The sequence below is a fragment of the Echinococcus granulosus genome (genome assembly GCF_000524195.1).
Source record: "Echinococcus granulosus chromosome Unknown EG_S00039, whole genome shotgun sequence".
Classification (NCBI taxonomy): domain Eukaryota; kingdom Metazoa; phylum Platyhelminthes; class Cestoda; order Cyclophyllidea; family Taeniidae; genus Echinococcus; species Echinococcus granulosus.
Window position 1 is genome coordinate 226,975 of NW_020170419.1, and position 18,147 is coordinate 245,121.

The window sequence follows — 18,147 nt, forward strand, 5'->3', positions numbered from 1 at the left end:
ACGCAGTAAGGGAGCCGTATCTTTGGAAGATATCAAGCATTGTTTTAGTCCGCTGCTATCTCCTCTACAATTTTAGCGTCGGTTGGGAGAGACTTGCTGATGGGAGCACTTGGATGTAGGCTAGTAAAGCACAAGTTGAGTTAGACGGGTTCCTTTGTCTTAGCAATGCGCTCTGAAAATCAGAAAAATGTGGATTAATTGCGTTCTCATCAGTGTGCACTCAAAAGGCAGTGGAGTGGCGAAAATTCCTTCTTCACTTATGTACGACTTATCGCGCAGCTTAGGTCTCTTGAAGTCGAAGAAGGTTGTTTGAGATATTCAGGGGAACCTTTAAACAACTAGGTCGAACAAGTTAACTTTTGCTGTTCTCAGTAATCAGAATGGGCGTTTGTAAGTCACCGCTCCGAATTTCAAAGTAAGAAAACTACTTTTGCCATATTTGTTATCCGGGTTGTGTTTAGGTCTACAAATTACCAGCCTCCTCAGGCAACAGGGTAGTCTTAATATTCCCCCAAATCTAAAGTTAGTCAAAAGTGACAATAATTGGTATGCTCTAGTAATCTTGGTTCGAACTAATGAAAGATAAATTCACAAAAATCTTACCCTTCAGACGTGGAAAATTGCTGGACTATCTCCTACTATCTTACATAAATAATGATGCGAGAAAAATGGACTTAGCGTGACTCGGAATAACGCCTCGAGTCCTTCCGGAAGCCGTAATAGGCTGTAACAGTATGGGAGAAAAGGATTTATTATCATAGACGGAGGGACAGGATGGTATTCCCATCAAGAGGGATTACATCCTGTGGCGCTGGAACGGCCTGTGTAGTTAAACATGCTGCTACACAAAGCATGCAGTCAGCGCAATAGATGAGGAAGGAAGTAAGTTAATCAGCAGGCCACTCGCGATTCATGATGGTCTTCCACCATTTGATTTAGCAAGCGACTATGTGCCGACGACTGTCTCATCATCCAATTGTGCTTAGCAATACCGCAGCAGGCAATGTATCAACAAGAGTTTTCTAAATAAGGGAGACGTGTCAAAAGATTCGTTTAGGCTCGAAACCAACAAAAAAAGTTTGTAACAGCATTTCGCCCAGCATTTAAGTAGAGCAAGTCTGTATACTTAGCTGATGCAGCAAATATGTATCACAAATGAATAGCGCGGATCCCCACACTTTTAGCATCAGCAGCTGCAGCAACCTCTAGGCTCCCATTTAGCAAACCCTTAAGTTACTAAAAAAAGGCAATCTAGTGGAAATCGAGCCCTTATTTTCTTGTGGTGGGTGATTTGGTACTTCGATTAACTGTGTGTGTGACTACGGAGAACATCTCATTCTCCACAGATTGTGCTTCCTACCTGCATTAAGGCCTTTGCACTATGTTTGTTAGTCTTTCCGTAAGCACCCAGGACTCCACTGAAGACGAAAGAAGGCACAGTATCTGAGCAGAATACTGGAGTGTCGTGGAAACTATGCTGCCAGAATTCGACTCTATGCTTACCCATGGGAGATTTCTTAAGAAGGTTTGTAACCCCAACGAATAATGAAAGCTAGCACAAAACAGAATGCTCCAGTTTGCCATCTGTAGTCACATGGCACTTTGTGAGTCTGCACTCGGTGGCAAGGCCTCCGGACCATGGTTGTAGCCAGTAAACTTTAAAAAGAACTTGAGGTGCTATTTTTCATCTACTTTAACGAAGTCCAAGAAATTAATTTAGTTCCTGAGAGCAGGATAACTTATTCCTCATTTGATGAATCTGGTTGATTGACCGTACGCTTTTGCTACTTCAAACATGATCCCAGCTAATTCCTCTACCGTGGAAGTAAGAGATGTGTGAGATTAGGGGAAGGGATTTCATGACGAGGCGACATGTCTGATGGAAGTCCACATTTGCAATGAAAAAGTGTGGACGTAGACTAAATGTCCTCCCAAACTCATCAGTTGGTGACCTTACATAAAAGTGTTTCTGCTAATTGAGGACAATCTATCAAAGAACACTTGCGGATCATGCAGTATTGTTATCGTATTTCTCCGCCATCTCCGGTTTCATATCCCCGGAATAAGAAGATTCATATATTATAGCAATGTGCTAATCCACAAGTGGTCAAGAGTGTGTGGAGAATCAGGGTTTGCTTCCGCCTCCTCCTCGGGGTTCCAAGTTGCCCTCATGGTTATGTGGATATTCTGGTCTGCCCGGCTTTCGTCCAAAGCTCTATTCAAACCGAAACAAGGTGCAATATGAATAACAGTAGTGTATAAATTTAGGGATCCACACATTAGTTCGGTGCCAAAAAATTTGGAGAGTAATGAAGCAGGAAGGACCTTAAGACTGACTTATATTTCGAAGTAATCGGAGCCTCGAAAAGTTATCAAGATGTGCACTAGATACGGAACGCTCTTTAAATTTTGGGGGAAATAATGCTATCAGACTGGCGGACACATTTTTAAAATTAACTTCGACCAGTTGGACCCTGGTGTGTGTCCCTCTTCTTCTTGATCGTTGCACAAAACCCGGAACTTCGGATACTCAGCAAATCTCGAAGAACCCAGCCATTCACAGCGAGTATACGCACATAAAACTGGCGTGATTCTGTATTAATAAAAGACAAATGACTGAAGAAGGCCTTTCAAAGCATTTTATCGGTTGTTTTATAGTCTTTCCAATGGGACACTAGTTGGCGAGTTTTAGTTTTATTTCTCACATGGGAGGATGTCATTGTCTGTTGCCAAGAAAAGACAATGAGCACTTTGAGCTTGAGGAATGAGAATGAGGCATTTTCTCTCTCCTCCATGAAACGAACTTGTAACTGCATAGTATCAGAACCCAGAAACCGGCAACAATGAGTAATATACAATTTTGTCCGTCAAACCCACCCAATGCTACAGCATATGGAGAAAAACTCTAACATTTGGTGAATTGGATGGATGTAAATAACTGTAAAATGCTGCATTATTCTTTAGCACGTCAAAACTGCATAATATTTGAACTGGCTCCCCCTGGACCTCTACTGAATGCGCGGTATGGTGAAGTAGCTATAGTGTCCAGTAAGCTTCCGGCAGCGGAGAAATCTTCCGCTTTTCCAATTACTAAGGATAGGAGGAACTCCTGGCAGAGTCCACTCACTATAAAATACTAGGAAAGTCTTTTAAATTGTTTATGGTAAAACTCAAAACCTACTTGGATGCAACGGGGTTTATTTGAACGCAATCCTGGCTGTGAAGTGCTCCTAAACGACCGGAGAAAGACGATTCAAAAAAGAAGTCGGGGATTCTGATATCAAAAGGCTATTCCTGTGGGTTTCAGACATTTTCAAATGCTGTTATACCCTTCACAGTCAAAGCGAACCCTGGTTATTCCCTCGATTGCGTCTGCTGGCCTGACGGCTGCTACTGATGCATTAGAAGTAGTATGTTCACCCACGGGCATACCGCAGAACTGGAGGAGAGGTACTCAATGCAAAGTACGTGTTTGTTAAATAAAACAAATTCTATCTACTTTTCCCACTTCTGACTGCTCCATACAGTATTAAGTAAGTTGTAAGAAGGTAATTCATTCAAAGCCTCCTTTTTCGCTAGCTAGGAGCGATTTTTGTAAAGTGCACCAATTCTCGATTTTGACAAAGTTATTTGTTTTGGATAACAAGGCATGGACTGAGAAGGTCGTTAATAAATACATCGGCTACATATCGAAATACCTTTAGTTTTAATACCACTTTCTTTGTTTCTGTAATAGGTACTGCACTGTATTTGTAACACAAGGCTAGTTGACTGGTTTTTTAGGTAAATTTCGATAAGCCCGACACAGTTGCTGACCCAGGCAGCATCTTTGATCCTCGAAGAGAGTGAGCATCCTGATTCCCTAGATTGATGCTATTATCCGAATAATTTCTACCTCAAATTGATGCACTACTGTAGTACGATGGTGGTTTATTCCTCGGTATTGGTGAGGCACCACTTTGGTACTTTGAATTAGCCTTCTTGTACCCCGCTGGGTGTGCTGGCCTTCGGGCCATGCCAATATCCCAAACACCTTCTCTGCGCTGAATACATATTCAGCCCGAGTATTGCGTCTTCTTTCGTCCTCAGGGAAGTCTTGGGACGCTACACCACGCTCTGTGTAAAACAACCGTTCCTATTAATGGACTGAAGAAAAGGGATAAGGAGGAAACCGGCAGGATATTCATATCCGACGTAAAGTAGGGGTTAAGCTACTAGCACAACCCACAGGCCAGTTTATTTGACAAAGGTACAGTGGCTAGAATACCAAGTAGTTCTTTACCAAAGCCGAGAACCTAGCAACCACTATACTACACTATAATCGAAAACAGAAAAATACGCCCTCCAAGATTCCACTTATCGGACCAATTGTTTTTATCGCTACCAGGTGCTAATAACTACCATAAGACTTTAAAGCTAATAAATAACAAAAGATTGGTTTTAATTTAGGTAATTCGACGAAATTCGGTGGAGAATGTGTAAGGGGAGATCATAATTGCTATTATTGCACATATCCGGGCCTAGACACATCCGTAAAAGGTGAATTCTCGCATTTTTTTGCTGACTGTCAAAATTGATTTTGTTCCTTTGTAACAAACAAAAAAGGGCAAAACATTTGAATTTATCGGCAATAGATATCTGGTTTGGGGCGCAAATTTTGATTGTATCTGAATGGTGTGCGTTGAGCACACGTTGTGGTTTTAATGTTTTATGCTTTTCTCTTTCATCGTTTTCTCGAGCGCATCTGCGCTTATGCTGGTTTTTAAGCATGTACATTTAGGACAATGTAAGTGCCAGCACCTGCTTTCTACCGATTCGCCCCAGTCTCCCGATTTGGATTTGTCGGATGTTAAAATATGATTATCAGGGCGTCGTATATGTGTTACAAATTTGAAAATGACTTCTTTTGACTATGCTTTACTTTTGAACTCGCTTTGCATTGTCCTTGAATACTGACGACGCAATGTATGACGTCAACACCCACGTGAATTAGAACCGTTCTATTATTTTCGTATATTTTGAAGTTGCCTTACTCCCTTGAATCCTGCAGTTTGCTTCCTCGCATTTGCTGATTACAATTTTAATGTAAATAGTTCTGGTGAGTTTCGTCAATCATCTACTTTAAGGCTGCTCCATCAATATCGGACTTTGTCATCCTTAAACCTATAAGCCGTGGAGCCTATGGGTATGAACTTAACCTTACAATCTATCTGACTCCCTTTCGTTCAGGAAGGTCTTTTTAGGGGCCAAGAAGAAGAATAATCGTCAGCTCTATGCAATCAAAGCCATGTCCAAATCGGCAATGCGTAAAAAGAACCTGGTTAGTCAGGGTTGGTTCTCCTTATTCTCTAAGCTTCACCTCAGTCACCGCTGAACGCAACGCCTTGGCTGTCAGCAAATGTCCCTACATCGTCCACCTCTATTACTCACTGCAAACAAAGGACTACGTCTACTTGGTGAGCCAGCAATCCCCGTCCTTCCCTAACATGCCTGCACCCTTCAGATAATGGAGTACCTCATTGGTGGGGATTTGAAATCTCTGATCATGGCGGCGGGCTACTTGGACGAGAGACCCGCCTCACTCTACATGGCTGAGATGGTGATTGCGGTGAAATATCTTCACGAACACGGGATCATCCATAGGGATCTGAAACCGGACAACGTTCTCATCACAGCGAAAGGACATCTTAAACTGACTGACTTCGGTCTCTCTTCTGTCAGTTGGTCAAAGGGTGTGCTTCTTGTGCATTATCCAATATTTTTAACCCGGTCTCGTATCGTTAAACATCGTTTGAACCTGTTGAAGGTCATTAGAACTCGGCTCTGAAGTTGTAGAAGCTTCTCGTCAATTTTTTTGGATTACATATCAAAATGGTGAGGTTTGCGTCGTGTAACACTAGAACGTACTGTCCAGTAATGGTTTAAGCAAAGAGTTGTGTTGTGGCGATGAAGCATTCAAAGGCAGACACATCACGTTCAGAAGGAAAGGTCTCCCATTACTGAACACGAACAGATCATTATTGTTAAAGCTTAGTGTTTAACCTGGGTGGTGACTTAAAATTTTGTATACACCTGCATCAAATGAGAAGAAAAAGCCTTGTGTATCGAACAAATAGGTTCTACTTATGTGCTTTAAATCTCTTATTGGTCAGTCACTTAGTAACATAAGATGCAAAATAGAATCGATAGTCGGAAGGTAAAAAAAAATCATTGAGACAGATGTGTTTATTAGTTAAGTTTTTCTTGGCTTTTAAGAAAAGAACGTTTGGTGAAGGTGTTAGTTGCATCAGTAATGCGTCTCCTTGGGACACATGAATGTTGCATCAAAGAATGAAATGCTTGAAAAAAGTGGAGTTTGGGGGCTGAGCTCGGTCAGAAGCTTGATTTGTAAACCTTCTGTTAGATGGCCCATTCCCTAGCTCGAGTTACTTTAACATCATCCGAGAACTTGACAGCTTATGAGCTATGAAAAAGGAGAAACATTGCAAGGTTTCTGCATACACAGGCGTGGCTCAACATTTTTTGGCAACCTAATTAAATACCTTTCTTGTCCGCTTAAATGAGTCTTCTTGTTTTTAGGCTTGGGATCTTTTTGCGAAAATTTTGGTAGTTTTTGTCGGAATTCTGTAGATTCTCTTAACTATTAGAATTGTACGAACTAACTGCCAAGTTTGTTGCTATGACGCACTCTCCTTTACTCTTCAGTTCTCTCACCGGCGGATGTGCTTTACACACCCTCAGCTACACGTATGTCGCAGGCCTTCTCCCGCACACCTGGTCAAATCATCTCTCTCACCACGGATCTCTCATTCGTGCGTAGCTTCATTCTTTCCCTGTCTCTTATTCCTATTTGTTCCCAAATTAGCTGGACCTTTTTTTGGGTTCTTTAGAAGAACTCCCGAGTGACTGAGTCTTCAGGTGCTTCCTTCAATTCACATTTAATCACAGACGCTGCATTGAATCCGGTGAGTCTAATTTTTTTATTCCCTCCATACCGTCTTTTGAAGTGCGATTAAATTAATGATACAGGATCATACTGTTCCGTAAAATTTGTCTCAAAGCTTTCACCCGTTTGCCTCATGGAATCGAATTTTGTGACTCAAACTCAGTGGATCAGAGCCTTTCTGAAAGGAGCTTTCTCACCTATCTCATGTTTAGCTATGCGTTTTGAGATTTGTCTACTAAAGCACCACCCTCCCACTGCTCACAGCAGTCTGTATACGAGTGTTGGGAATATGCCTTCAAAAAACGTCAATAGAGTTCCTTCTTGAAAGCGAATCAACATACTTGGCTTTTATTTTTCTGTTGTGTCATTGAGCAATCTTCCTATTTCCCTTCGTGGCCCCTGGTAACCTCTACCTGGATATCCATCCGCTCTCATGTGCCCCTGCCAGGTGACTTCCCGTTGCTCTTCACCAAATGCCAACGAGTCCCCACATAGTCGCAGCTGGTCCTTCTCTCCCTCAGTGGACAATACCGTCGCCTCGAGAACTCGATTTCTCTCTGATGACTCGAAGCCTCTTAAGCATCAAATGCCTCCTAGAACGCCTGCTGTGGGTTTCCATTGCGTTCTTCTCTTTTATCTGTGTTCGAAACAAAGGTAAAATATTATAGAGCATAATAAAGAGGACCGTGTCAATGGTTTGACTCCTACCTGTGCTTTATAATGCATATGAATACCACAAATCATTGTCACAAATCGTGCCAAAAGCTATCCAAATGAGCTGTTCGATTGGTATTAGCTTATACTTCAAAACACCAGCTGTAACGACTTTTGGTTGATTTTGTTTGTAAAATATTGGGCAAACAATGACCAGTTCCTCTCGAAACTCAAGTCCCAGATTTCGTCTATTGGCGGAAGAGATGATCACTACGATGCCCAACTGGATTCGCGGCTACCTCGCAGTTCATCACCAGTCCACTGTCACTACGTGGCCCTGCCTCGCCTCCGGCGTGCTTTGTCCGCTGTGAAGCTTCACTATCCTAGCAATAACTCGTTGGCTTCTTCCTCTTCCACACATTCCCTTGGAGCAGCTCCGGACAATCATAGTGAAGTGTGCGTCCTTCGCCCTTAATTTGCCTTTTGATCTGTTCGTGTGGGCAGCTCATTCGTAAAACAATATTGTAAGGTAATGTTTCGTGTTATTTCTTACAGCACTGAGGAAGGTAACAAGGAGAATGTGCCCACTACCACCCTTGGCTTTGTGTTCAAGACTCCCTCTCGACCTCCTCGCAGGGCTGCTAGAACTCAGGCCCCTGCAACCATCTCCTTCGATGACATTGGCCAGCGGAAACACATCACTTCTGCCGATTTTAATAGTAAGACCTTCTTTATCACTATCTTGCATTGTTCTATAACTTGTTTCACCATTGATTCACTGAATATTGGTGCTTTTTCTACAGGTTAAGGTTTCATTAGAGTGCTCTCATTGGCTAAGTATCAGCTATTACATCAACCTCCCCTCTCTTGCAATGCAGTGAGTGATGAAGGCACAGTAGTGGAAACTTGTCTTGGTTAGACAGCTCAAAATAGCAATCCTTTTTCCTTAGATGCCGTGTGTTTGTCCCAACTGAATCCCTCCAGACCGCCCGACTTTGGGAGGGAATCTACACCTCTGGAGGCGCAAGTCACACCTCTGAGAACTCCGAGGTCATTACGACCTCCTAGCAATCTTGTGACCTCACAAGTGGGTATTTATCATGTCACCTTTTTACATTTGCTCACGGAGCATTAATATCTATTAATTATTCACCACTAGACTGTGATTATCATACCTGGTTTAATTGAGAAACCGATTTCCTAATAACTCATATCGGAGCCATCCCTTCCCCTTTCCACCGTGAAGCAACGTCTTTTATTGGTCTTCAACGTGTTTGAGTGAATAATTATATTGTGCGAGATATTAGTGTTAAAGAATGTCATAAATAGGGTCAGTTTGATTTGTACGACTGCTAAAGCTTCCGTGTCTGGTCTGATAAAACCGGCTTTCAACTTAATTGGTCCGTTATTGGCCAATGGGCGCGCTCCCTCCTTTACCGCTTTTTTTTCTGCTTGTCCTGTCAAATTGCCCACCTTTTTGGTTTCTTGATTATCCTAGAAAATTTCCCCTCTTGCTGCAATTTTAACAATTAATTTTCCAGTTTCCACCTTTAAAACGGACCATTTTTTGTTGAAAACCATTGACTTAAAACAAATTTTTAAGTGGTTAACTCTTTGTCATGTCCTTCAAAATCTAAGTGGAAAGGTTTGACTAATAAATGGACGAATTTTAGCTTTGGTAAATACGTTAGCCAGTGTTGGCTTTTTCTTCGTCTCTAAATTGTGTATTTGCTGGCTATCGGACCAGTAAATATTATTAGTGAAATGTTTTCTTACTTTTTTCTATTTTAGCTTCTACTTTTAGAAACGTTTTGCTATTTACTTGCCTCTATGGGCTCTATCTTATGCCTGAGAGGTTTTACTGAGAAATAGCGCTAAATTGCTTATTGTCTTTAACATGGACTTTTTCTCAGGCGACAGGTAGGGGAAGAGGAATCAAGTTGGACCCACAGATTTGCAAAACGGCTTCCCAACTCTTTGACAGCAGTAGCAGCGAGTCAGTTGAGGCGTCTGCTCGCAGCTTCGACCATCAGCCACCACCTCCCCCTCTTTCTCTACGCTTGACAGGCATACCATACGATCCACACAACTCCGCTTCCTTCCGCTATGAGCCTCGGGTGAGAACTCCATCAGGCATCATGTAGCGCTCACATCCTCATTGAAGCTGATTATGTGACTCTTAGATGGATATTTACGTTAAATTGACACGAATATCATCAGAGAACTGAAGAGTCTGCCTAGTGTATTGCGCAAGACAAATACCTTTCTGATACATAGGTCCCTCTTTTCGAAGAGTCCAAATCACCAGCCACTGAAAACAGGGTTTTTATTTATTTAGATCGAGTCACTTTACCACTCTCAGCCCAAGCCATCCCTAAAAACTTTATGGAGCTCGATAATTCTGCCTTTGCCGACTTTAGAAGCCACCATCGTCCTCAGCTGTACCGCATTTGCGACCGGGGCATGTTTTTGGCACGCCAGAGTACCTTGCACCGGAGTTGCTCACCTATCCACAATGCCAACAGGCTGCGGACAATCCCGCCGTCGATTGGTGGGCGCTGGGAGTGATCCTCTTCGAAATGCTTACCGGTGTTTCACCTTTCGCCGACGACAGCCTTGAGGAGATATTTGAGCATATCATAAAATTAGGTAACACATGCCTTGAGTTATCTCTGAAGATGCTTTAAGGGAATAACTGCTGTAAACCGCCTTCAAAACAAACGTGTTTGATTCAATCAAAGTGAGCTGTCGAGATGGGGAATACTATGCGTCCAGTTCTTCGATGCAGCTTGAAGGTGTGCATGAAAAGCTTATACTTGAGAAACCGCCAGAACTAGTGAATCAGCTAGAAGAAGTGGTCCTCTTGCAAGACAACCCAAAACCTTTCACTGTATAGAGCAAAGGGATGAGGACGACCTGTGGGAACATTTTCATTTAGGTTAGGACGGAAAAAAGGGATGGAAACGGTGTATCACTTCTTCCTCATCCTGCGTGTTTCCTTCATAAGTCCTTTGATCAGCACCTTTTCTTGACATTGCCATTTGACAATCACCTAATGACATAGCATGTGAAACGAAATAGGCAGTTTGGAAACAGAGGCGTAACCGGAACGAATATGATTTGGATTAAATACTTTGATTTGGCAATCCTGCGTTCTATCGGAGGAAGGATAGAACGTAATGATGGTTGTTTCAGTAACTAAGGTAACGAAAGAAACTTCCTACGATTAGTTTATTCTTGTTGCACAACCACGCGGTCTTTTTTGGTTCCCCTATGACTGTATACGCCATGTAAGGTCGTTCCTTTGAATTTTGTCCTACTTTTCTCTCCGATTTTTAGTGTCATTTTAAAACCACCTAATGTCCTCATTACCTTTCGCCGTACAGAATTGATCCCACCTTTGGATCTTTGTGCTCAAGTTTCTGTACCAAATACGTACTTTAACGTTAGCCTTCTTTGGAACGTTATTGAAAGCCTGGTAAATCCTCCCAAGGGTCAAAGGATTTTAATATGTCATTATTGTGGTGCCTGAGTTACTCCCAAGGGACGAACTAATAGCGTAACTACCAGAGGCAGAGTTCTAGCTCGCCTTCGTGAAGAACGGTTCACAGAGAAGTAAAAATAGCTCATAGTGACGAATCTCCTTCTGTGGTGGACTGTTCTTCCCGCCTTACTTTCCAGACATCCCCTGGCCAGTTGGCGAGGAGGCGCGGCTGAGTGAAGGAGGAGGGATTTCTCCCACTGCAGAGGACCTTATCAGGGGTCTTCTGGAGCGGGAACCTCCGCAGCGACTGGAGACCGCGAAAAATATTGAGCAGCACGCATTCTTCACTCAAGTGGGACCGTGGAGCAACTTGCAGAATGTGACAATGCCCTTTGTTCCCTGTCCCGACGATGATGCTGACACTTGCTACTTTGAGGTGAGGTGTTTTAGCTGCCGAATTTAAATCAGTAGCTGTGTTAGTTAATTAGTTCCCAATTTACCTGACTGATTTTGTGACGCCTTTTTTACTGAATCACCTTTATGCTTTCGTTTGTTTTAATGAATTTTCGTTTACTGGTCCTCGTGCTTTTAAAATCGTACTGCTTTTCTTCGTAGCTCATCATTTCAATCTGCTCAATCGTTGGTGCTGCTAGTGCGTCTTTTGGTCAGATATAAGTTCATCTCCATTTTAAAAGTCAAGGCGCATTTCTGAGGAAATTTTACAGCCATTAAGAGCGGCGTTTTTTATGTTTTAAAGACGTTTTTTGCTTTTTACCCTTTGCTGAACGGCTTGCAAGAACTTGTACTTTAATTTTGTAAGTAGCCATTTTATACTTGCCGTTTTAGCTTAGGAATACTGCGAGGTCTTACCATATCACCTACAGCGGATGTGATCTCTGAACCGGAAAACCCCAACTCCATCGTGGTTGCGCCTTTTTGTGCATGTTTAAAAGTTGCTAAGGCAAGTTTTGAATAAATTGCATTATTGTTTGGCAAAAAAGTGATTAGTGTCTGGTCATTGGTCTATATTGTGACAGCAGCGACGTCTAGATCTTGCCAGTTGATCTGTACGCGGGGAATATAATATGCCTATCGCCGAGGCTTAACGAAATTTAACAAATGAAAGTCTTCACAGTGTATTGATGCACTTCTTAGGTAACTCCTTTTGTCTAGCCTGAATGTGCTACCCTACTTGATAACTGAAATTTGTCGTTTGACAAATAGATGGTCCATTGATAAGTTTTTTATTTTGCGTATTCCTCCTATTTACAGAAGAGCAATAAGTCGGTTTTTCTCGTAAATAGACCACACGCTGCAATTGATCTGAGCACTTCAAAGTGGTTTTGCATTTCACTCCCTAAAGGAGGCTCATCGGGGAGCTACCTGGGTAGTAAGTAGTATTGCTTCGTGACTGCACTATCCGCTCTTTTGATCCTGCATGATTGATGACTAGGCGGGTGGTAAACTTCACCTCGTCAGTCACCTTGTTGGCACAATATGGTAGTTTTCATTTAATTTTCATGCTGCACAAAACCTTCACATCGAGGCTAATTATCGTCATACGCAGGCATCCTGACTTGCAACAGTTCGTTGCCGCATGATGTATCGGATTAGCAGACTAGGGCTTTCAGTTCCCTCCCACCTCCCTGCCAAGATTATCAAAGGCGGAAGAGTCAACGTCATCACTCCATAGCAGCTTGGATATGTTCTAGTCAAGAATTAAAGCAAAAGGCATAGCCTTCACATGGTTTTCACACTCTCCAGATTCCATTTTTATGTAGTGGGGACGCAAGTTTGTTGAGCATCTACTTCCAACTAAAAAGCCAGTTGGCCCTACACTATGACGTTTTGAAGCACTCTTTTGTAGGAAAGTGGGCGGAGAGCAAGAATTTGTCTTTTCCACACTCAGCATTGGGAGTAAACCCGTCTTTTTGGACCATCCAGGAGGGCATCGAAAGTTTAGTAATTAATCATATGCTGTGCACGTCAAACATCTAGCCAGGCACAGTCGCGAGCAGTGAAGATTTGGGAGTACAAACCTCAAAACATTTGGATGGATTTGGAGGAAAGGTGAATGTGTTCTAAATGGGTGTCCAATCAAATACTGGCAACAAATTACAACAGCGTTGTAGAATTTTTTTAGGAACCAAACTACCTGAAAGTGTCTCTCATGTTAGTCATTCTCGTGGCCATGGAACGCAGGCTCGATTTGTCACAAAGGTTTAAAGAAAAGTGTTGAGAGGTTACGCAAAATAGCGTTGCAAAGAGATTTGTTGAGTTGAAAATAATGCAATAGATGCAGACCGCTGTTACCCATCTAAGGCAAAGATCCGCTTGTAACGCCCTTTTGAGTAGCAGTAGCTGTGGTTGTCGACTTTCCTCCCAGAGGGATCCGTGGCATGGCCTGAAGGCCAGGTCACTCAGCGGAGGTACAATGGTGGAGCACCCAAGTGGCCTGTTACCAAAACCAGAGCTTAAACAACCGACGTATTGCACACAACGCCTCTTCTCTTTTGAGCGTCGTCCCCAGCGCTCCCTTTGGTCAACCTCCCGCGTCTGCCATCATGACGTACCCTGTGCTGTAAGGAAGCACTCACGAAGCAATCCCGACCTGAACGCAACGTCACTGATCCTTCTCGGCGATTCAGTTGGATCTGGACTTTTGTCCTGTGTTGGGGGGAGGGGGGTCGAGGGAACGTGCTAGCCATTACACGCGTCCGTAGCTGGTCGAAGCAGCACTGGCCCAAAAGCAGAGTCATGTAATAAAGAACAGGGTTTGGCATAGTTCCGTGCCACGTTTTTTTTCACTCCAGTGCTGTCCAGCCATATTTATGTGGGCCCTCTCCAGCTAGTAGAGAGGTGGAGAATGTGTCGCGTGTTCACATAAATGACATCTTCACAATAAAGTGGTGGACAGCTCCGTGACGAACTAATCCAGTTGGTTCACGGCTATTGTTGCCTCATTTGTTACTAGCATTGCTGCAGACCACGGGATTTGGGTAGTTGTCAAAGGTGGACATCATTTCCGACCCTTCTGCTAGGGGCTGTCACAGATCCCCCCATCCGCAGCATATGCACTTCTTCCGCCTGGCTAAGGTCTATCATCCAAGGGTAGAAATAAGGAAAGATATCCTTTAAGATCGGGTTCGCTTCCCTTTCCCTGAAGACGAAAGAAGACAATACTAGGGCAGAATATGTATTTGACGGCTTACAGAAGAGCTGAGGGGCTACTGGCATGACCCGAAGTTCAGGCCACTCGGCAAGGTATAGTAGCAGAACCCCTGAATCAAACAGCCAATGTATTGCACTTCAACTAAAGCAAAATGTCAAAATCCACTCCTTGTTTACGGTCCGATTGGTAGCCTGAGGACTGTCAACTGCCAATTCGTGTCAGCAAATTTACCTGCCCAAGGTTGTTTAATTTCCTTTACAGTTCGTCTACTTTTGCAGCTTGGGTTTGGAATCGTCAGAAGACGAGTTCAATCGACTGAAGTATGGTTCTGAGACTGCGTTTTGAGCTAAGATTTTTGTTTCGTGAAGTCACCATACATGAGTCTTCACTAAAAGACACTTTGCTGAAATGGAATACAAACGAAATCGTTGGAAAAGGGATCAAGGTCTGCCTATTTCCCATCCAACCAGCAGCCTTTAATTTAAATCACTTTTTCTCTCAACTTTCTTGACTTGTGCCGACTCATTTCCCACCACAAAAGCACAGAATACGGAAACGAATTCAATACCTCATTGTGGTAACCATGGGTCATGTAACTGCACTGAGTACTCTTCCCAGTGATTTTTATGTGGAAAATTTTTCTGCAACATTTTTTGAAATTTAGCCCGATTTCCTGACCATTTCTGACAGGCATCATTCACTTCCACTGTCACATGTACACACACGCGCCTTGTGCTGTTGTGATGCGCACGACTTCCGCTCGCCACGCACACGCCTACCCATTCCATCGATAATCAATCATTGATTAGTTCGCCTCTTAGGCACGCACGAATCTGATTGATGGGTGCTGAATAGCAATCGATGGCACAGGGGCAACTGACTCCTCGAGGTTATTCTGAAAACTTTTTGGGCTTTTGCATCTCCAAAAGGGAGTTGGGGGGATGATTTTGATGCAAATAAAAGCATAGGAAAGTGAAGTGATGGTTGCGACTAGACATTGTCAACACGTATGCATTTTTGTTGTGTTGTAAGGTTTGAAGGTCGCAGGTGATTGTCTGTGTAGCCAATCCCTTTAAGTAAAAACGCCCTCTAGGTGACTTTTTGCCACTTTTCGACTTGACCATAAGTGCGCCAAAACCAACTAAGCTTAGAGTGAATGTCACAACTTTCCCATCAGAAGTGCACATATACTAGGAGTGGCAACTCTACGAAGCAGGATAATCAATTAGGGACAACACTTTTATTTCCTGGTGGTTGTTGTCAACTTCAGCGCAATGAAGATGGGGGGGGATAGAGGGCGACTGGGAGGAGGGCGGGTCGGTCCATTCACGGTGGCGGCAACGATGAGCAATCCAGCTGTTCCTCCCACCTTCCTCCGTGCTTTATTTAAATGCACTAAACAATTCACACCACGCACGTAGAGTGTAATTTTGGGCTGTCAGCGGGGATTTCTCCTTCCGCCCTCATCTCCTCCTCTACCCCCCTGTCCTCCTCATTCCTCTTCGTGGAAATGCAATTTAGTAGGAAAAGCCGTCAAATTCCCCAGTCAATTAGCGGATTTTGCGTGCTCATGCGCGTGGAGGTGCAGATTCGGTTTCTGTTGTTTGTGTGTTTTTACTCAATTGAGGTGGTGACGGCAGGATGGAGTTAAAAATCTCCTCATTTTACTCTAGTCGAAAGACTGGGTAGATGCCGGACTTTAAGGCCACCGACGCCTTGCAAAAGTTTCGAAAGGAAGTAATTTAAGTGACTTCCATCACAACCTTCTTAAAAACCGATTTCGTTGGAATTCTCTGCTCACTTAAGTCGCGCTAAAGCATTCCTCTTCCAACAGAATTCGACTTTTTTTAAATTGAAAACTGGGTTCAGACAAACCTGGAAAAACAACTTATGTTGACCTTCGAGAATGAGTAATTTTGGCCAATTTTGTGACAAGGTTTGTTGTTGTGTCGCTCTGCCACCATTTTGTTACACACCGATAAAATATGGAAGAAAAACGGGGTATCACCCCTGTTCAGTAAATTTTAAATAGCATTTATAAAATGAATAATTTAGCAACTGCTTATGTGCCTTTATTTCAGAAAAGCGCCCTTTTTTGTTTTTCTTCGGCTTTTTGTTTGAATTCACTTGTATCTTTTTATATATAGACTACTCAAACTTGTGCAAATTCAATTCGATCTCGTATCGTCAATTGCAAATAGTAAAGCCTATTAAAGTGTAGGCTCATATATGGAATTCTGACCCAAATTAACATTTTTATTAATTCAGTGACACATTCGTGGCCGTCAGTGCTCCATTCAATGACTTAGTCGCCTTGGGGACTGAAGTCCATCAAATATAAATCCAGGGAGAAATTATCTATTAAACAATGTAAAGTGAACAACAAAATCTTATTTCCAGAGTTGCTTCACTTTAGTTTGGCAAGATTTAAGTGACTTTTATTAAATAGTTGATCGTGGATTTTCAAGGCAAATGTAAGCACGCCACTCCTGCAAGCATTTTTCATCAGATGCAGTTTCCCCATTTATATTAGTTTTCACAATTGTTTTTAGCCTTTTGTAAATCATTAAAAGTCAATTGACTTAAATTTTTGGGAACAATATGCCTTAGTGCATATTAGTCACTCTTAACATTATAGCTCTAGTTACACTAATAAATTAAATGTTTCATAAAAATCCAACGCCAAATTGGAACGCAAAAAGTTTGCTGTCCATGAACAAAATAAGGCATTTTTTACAGGCCGAGTAGTCTTGTAAAGTTCAAGTGATTTCTTCCTCTCGATTTTTAGCATTTAAGGAAAAAAACCCCATCTTTGCTCCAATTTTGAATATTGTAAGCTGTTTTCTCTGCCAGTTTGGAGGCAAACCACACACCCTTTTTCGCAATTTTAAGGAGTGTTTCCCTAATCTTGTCAGCCGATCTCCTTATCACTTCAACCGCTTGCTAGTCTCTGCCCAAATAATTTAACAAATCACATTGCCGTGGGGTGAGCAGAGCTGCACACGATGCATTTTCCATTCCTGTGCCATGAGAGCAGGAGGAGGAGGAGAGGAAGTAAAATTACATTCAGAGAGAGGCAGCGAGTCGGCAGCATGTTTTGCAAACCGATTTGTGGCCTGCTAATTAACATGCACCAGAGGCGTGAAACGGAAACGGGAAAAAACTGCGCAAAATTGGGGAACGCACGCATCGGCATGGGGAGTCTGGCCCCGACCCATCTTTCCAACCCTCGCCCCCGCTTTTCACGCCAAATTGGCGCCTGTTTTTTTGTCATGGCTTGCAGGGATTGGTTGGAATATTCAATAACTTTTTTAATTTATTAAATTTGCTGGATGTTCTATTTGCCACTTCCTTTCCTTTCTGTCTAATATACTTTTTTTCCATTTCAGATAGAAGGAGGGTCGCTGACCGGTGTAATACCTGAAGGTTCTGGGATTTAAAATCACCGACTTTTAGCTAGCATATTTTTGGCTTAGTTATCATGGTTTAGCCTTAAAAATAGTACATTTTTGATAGCTTCTCGATTTTGCAAATTCCTACTTAAATTATTTGAGCTTCTTGGTATTCTTGATATCAAAATTTGGATTTTTAAGCCCACTTACCTATTAATGAAAGTCGTTTGTCATACATGTGACATTTGTCAGAAGCAGTTTGTACTTTGAAAAAAGGAATCTTTGAGTAAAAATGTCAACTTTAAATTCATATTACTTAATTAATGCATTATTCATTACTTACATTTATTCCCTACTGACAGCGTCATAAAATTCTTGTTGCGCAGAATATTTAATTTTTTGCTAAATTCTTTCAATCCAACAGTCTAAATTTCGTTAGAATTGTGGCTTTAAAAATGCATTAACCTTATTGAAAAAAAATTGTAATTAATTCCCCGAG

The 18,147-nt window shown here is 42.4% G+C and overlaps 1 protein-coding gene across 1 annotated transcript; it reads left to right on the forward strand. All coding sequences in view use genetic code 11, as the record gives it.

The window, feature by feature from the left end:
• Positions 1–3,317: 3,317 nt before the first annotated feature.
• On the forward strand, positions 3,318–14,601 carry EGR_05368 (Microtubule-associated serine/threonine-protein kinase-like protein; the record flags this gene model as incomplete). The annotated part of the gene is made up of 16 exons (XM_024494617.1): positions 3,318–3,464; positions 3,784–3,845; positions 5,230–5,330; positions 5,365–5,456; positions 5,504–5,732; positions 6,706–6,812; positions 6,891–6,965; positions 7,395–7,553; positions 7,836–8,056; positions 8,156–8,319; positions 8,551–8,687; positions 9,514–9,717; positions 10,021–10,249; positions 11,282–11,520; positions 13,471–13,731; positions 14,518–14,601. The coding sequence occupies 16 exons, from the start codon at positions 3,318–3,320 to the stop codon at positions 14,599–14,601; spliced, it is 2,511 nt and encodes an 836-aa protein (XP_024350944.1).
• Positions 14,602–18,147: the final 3,546 nt, after the last annotated feature.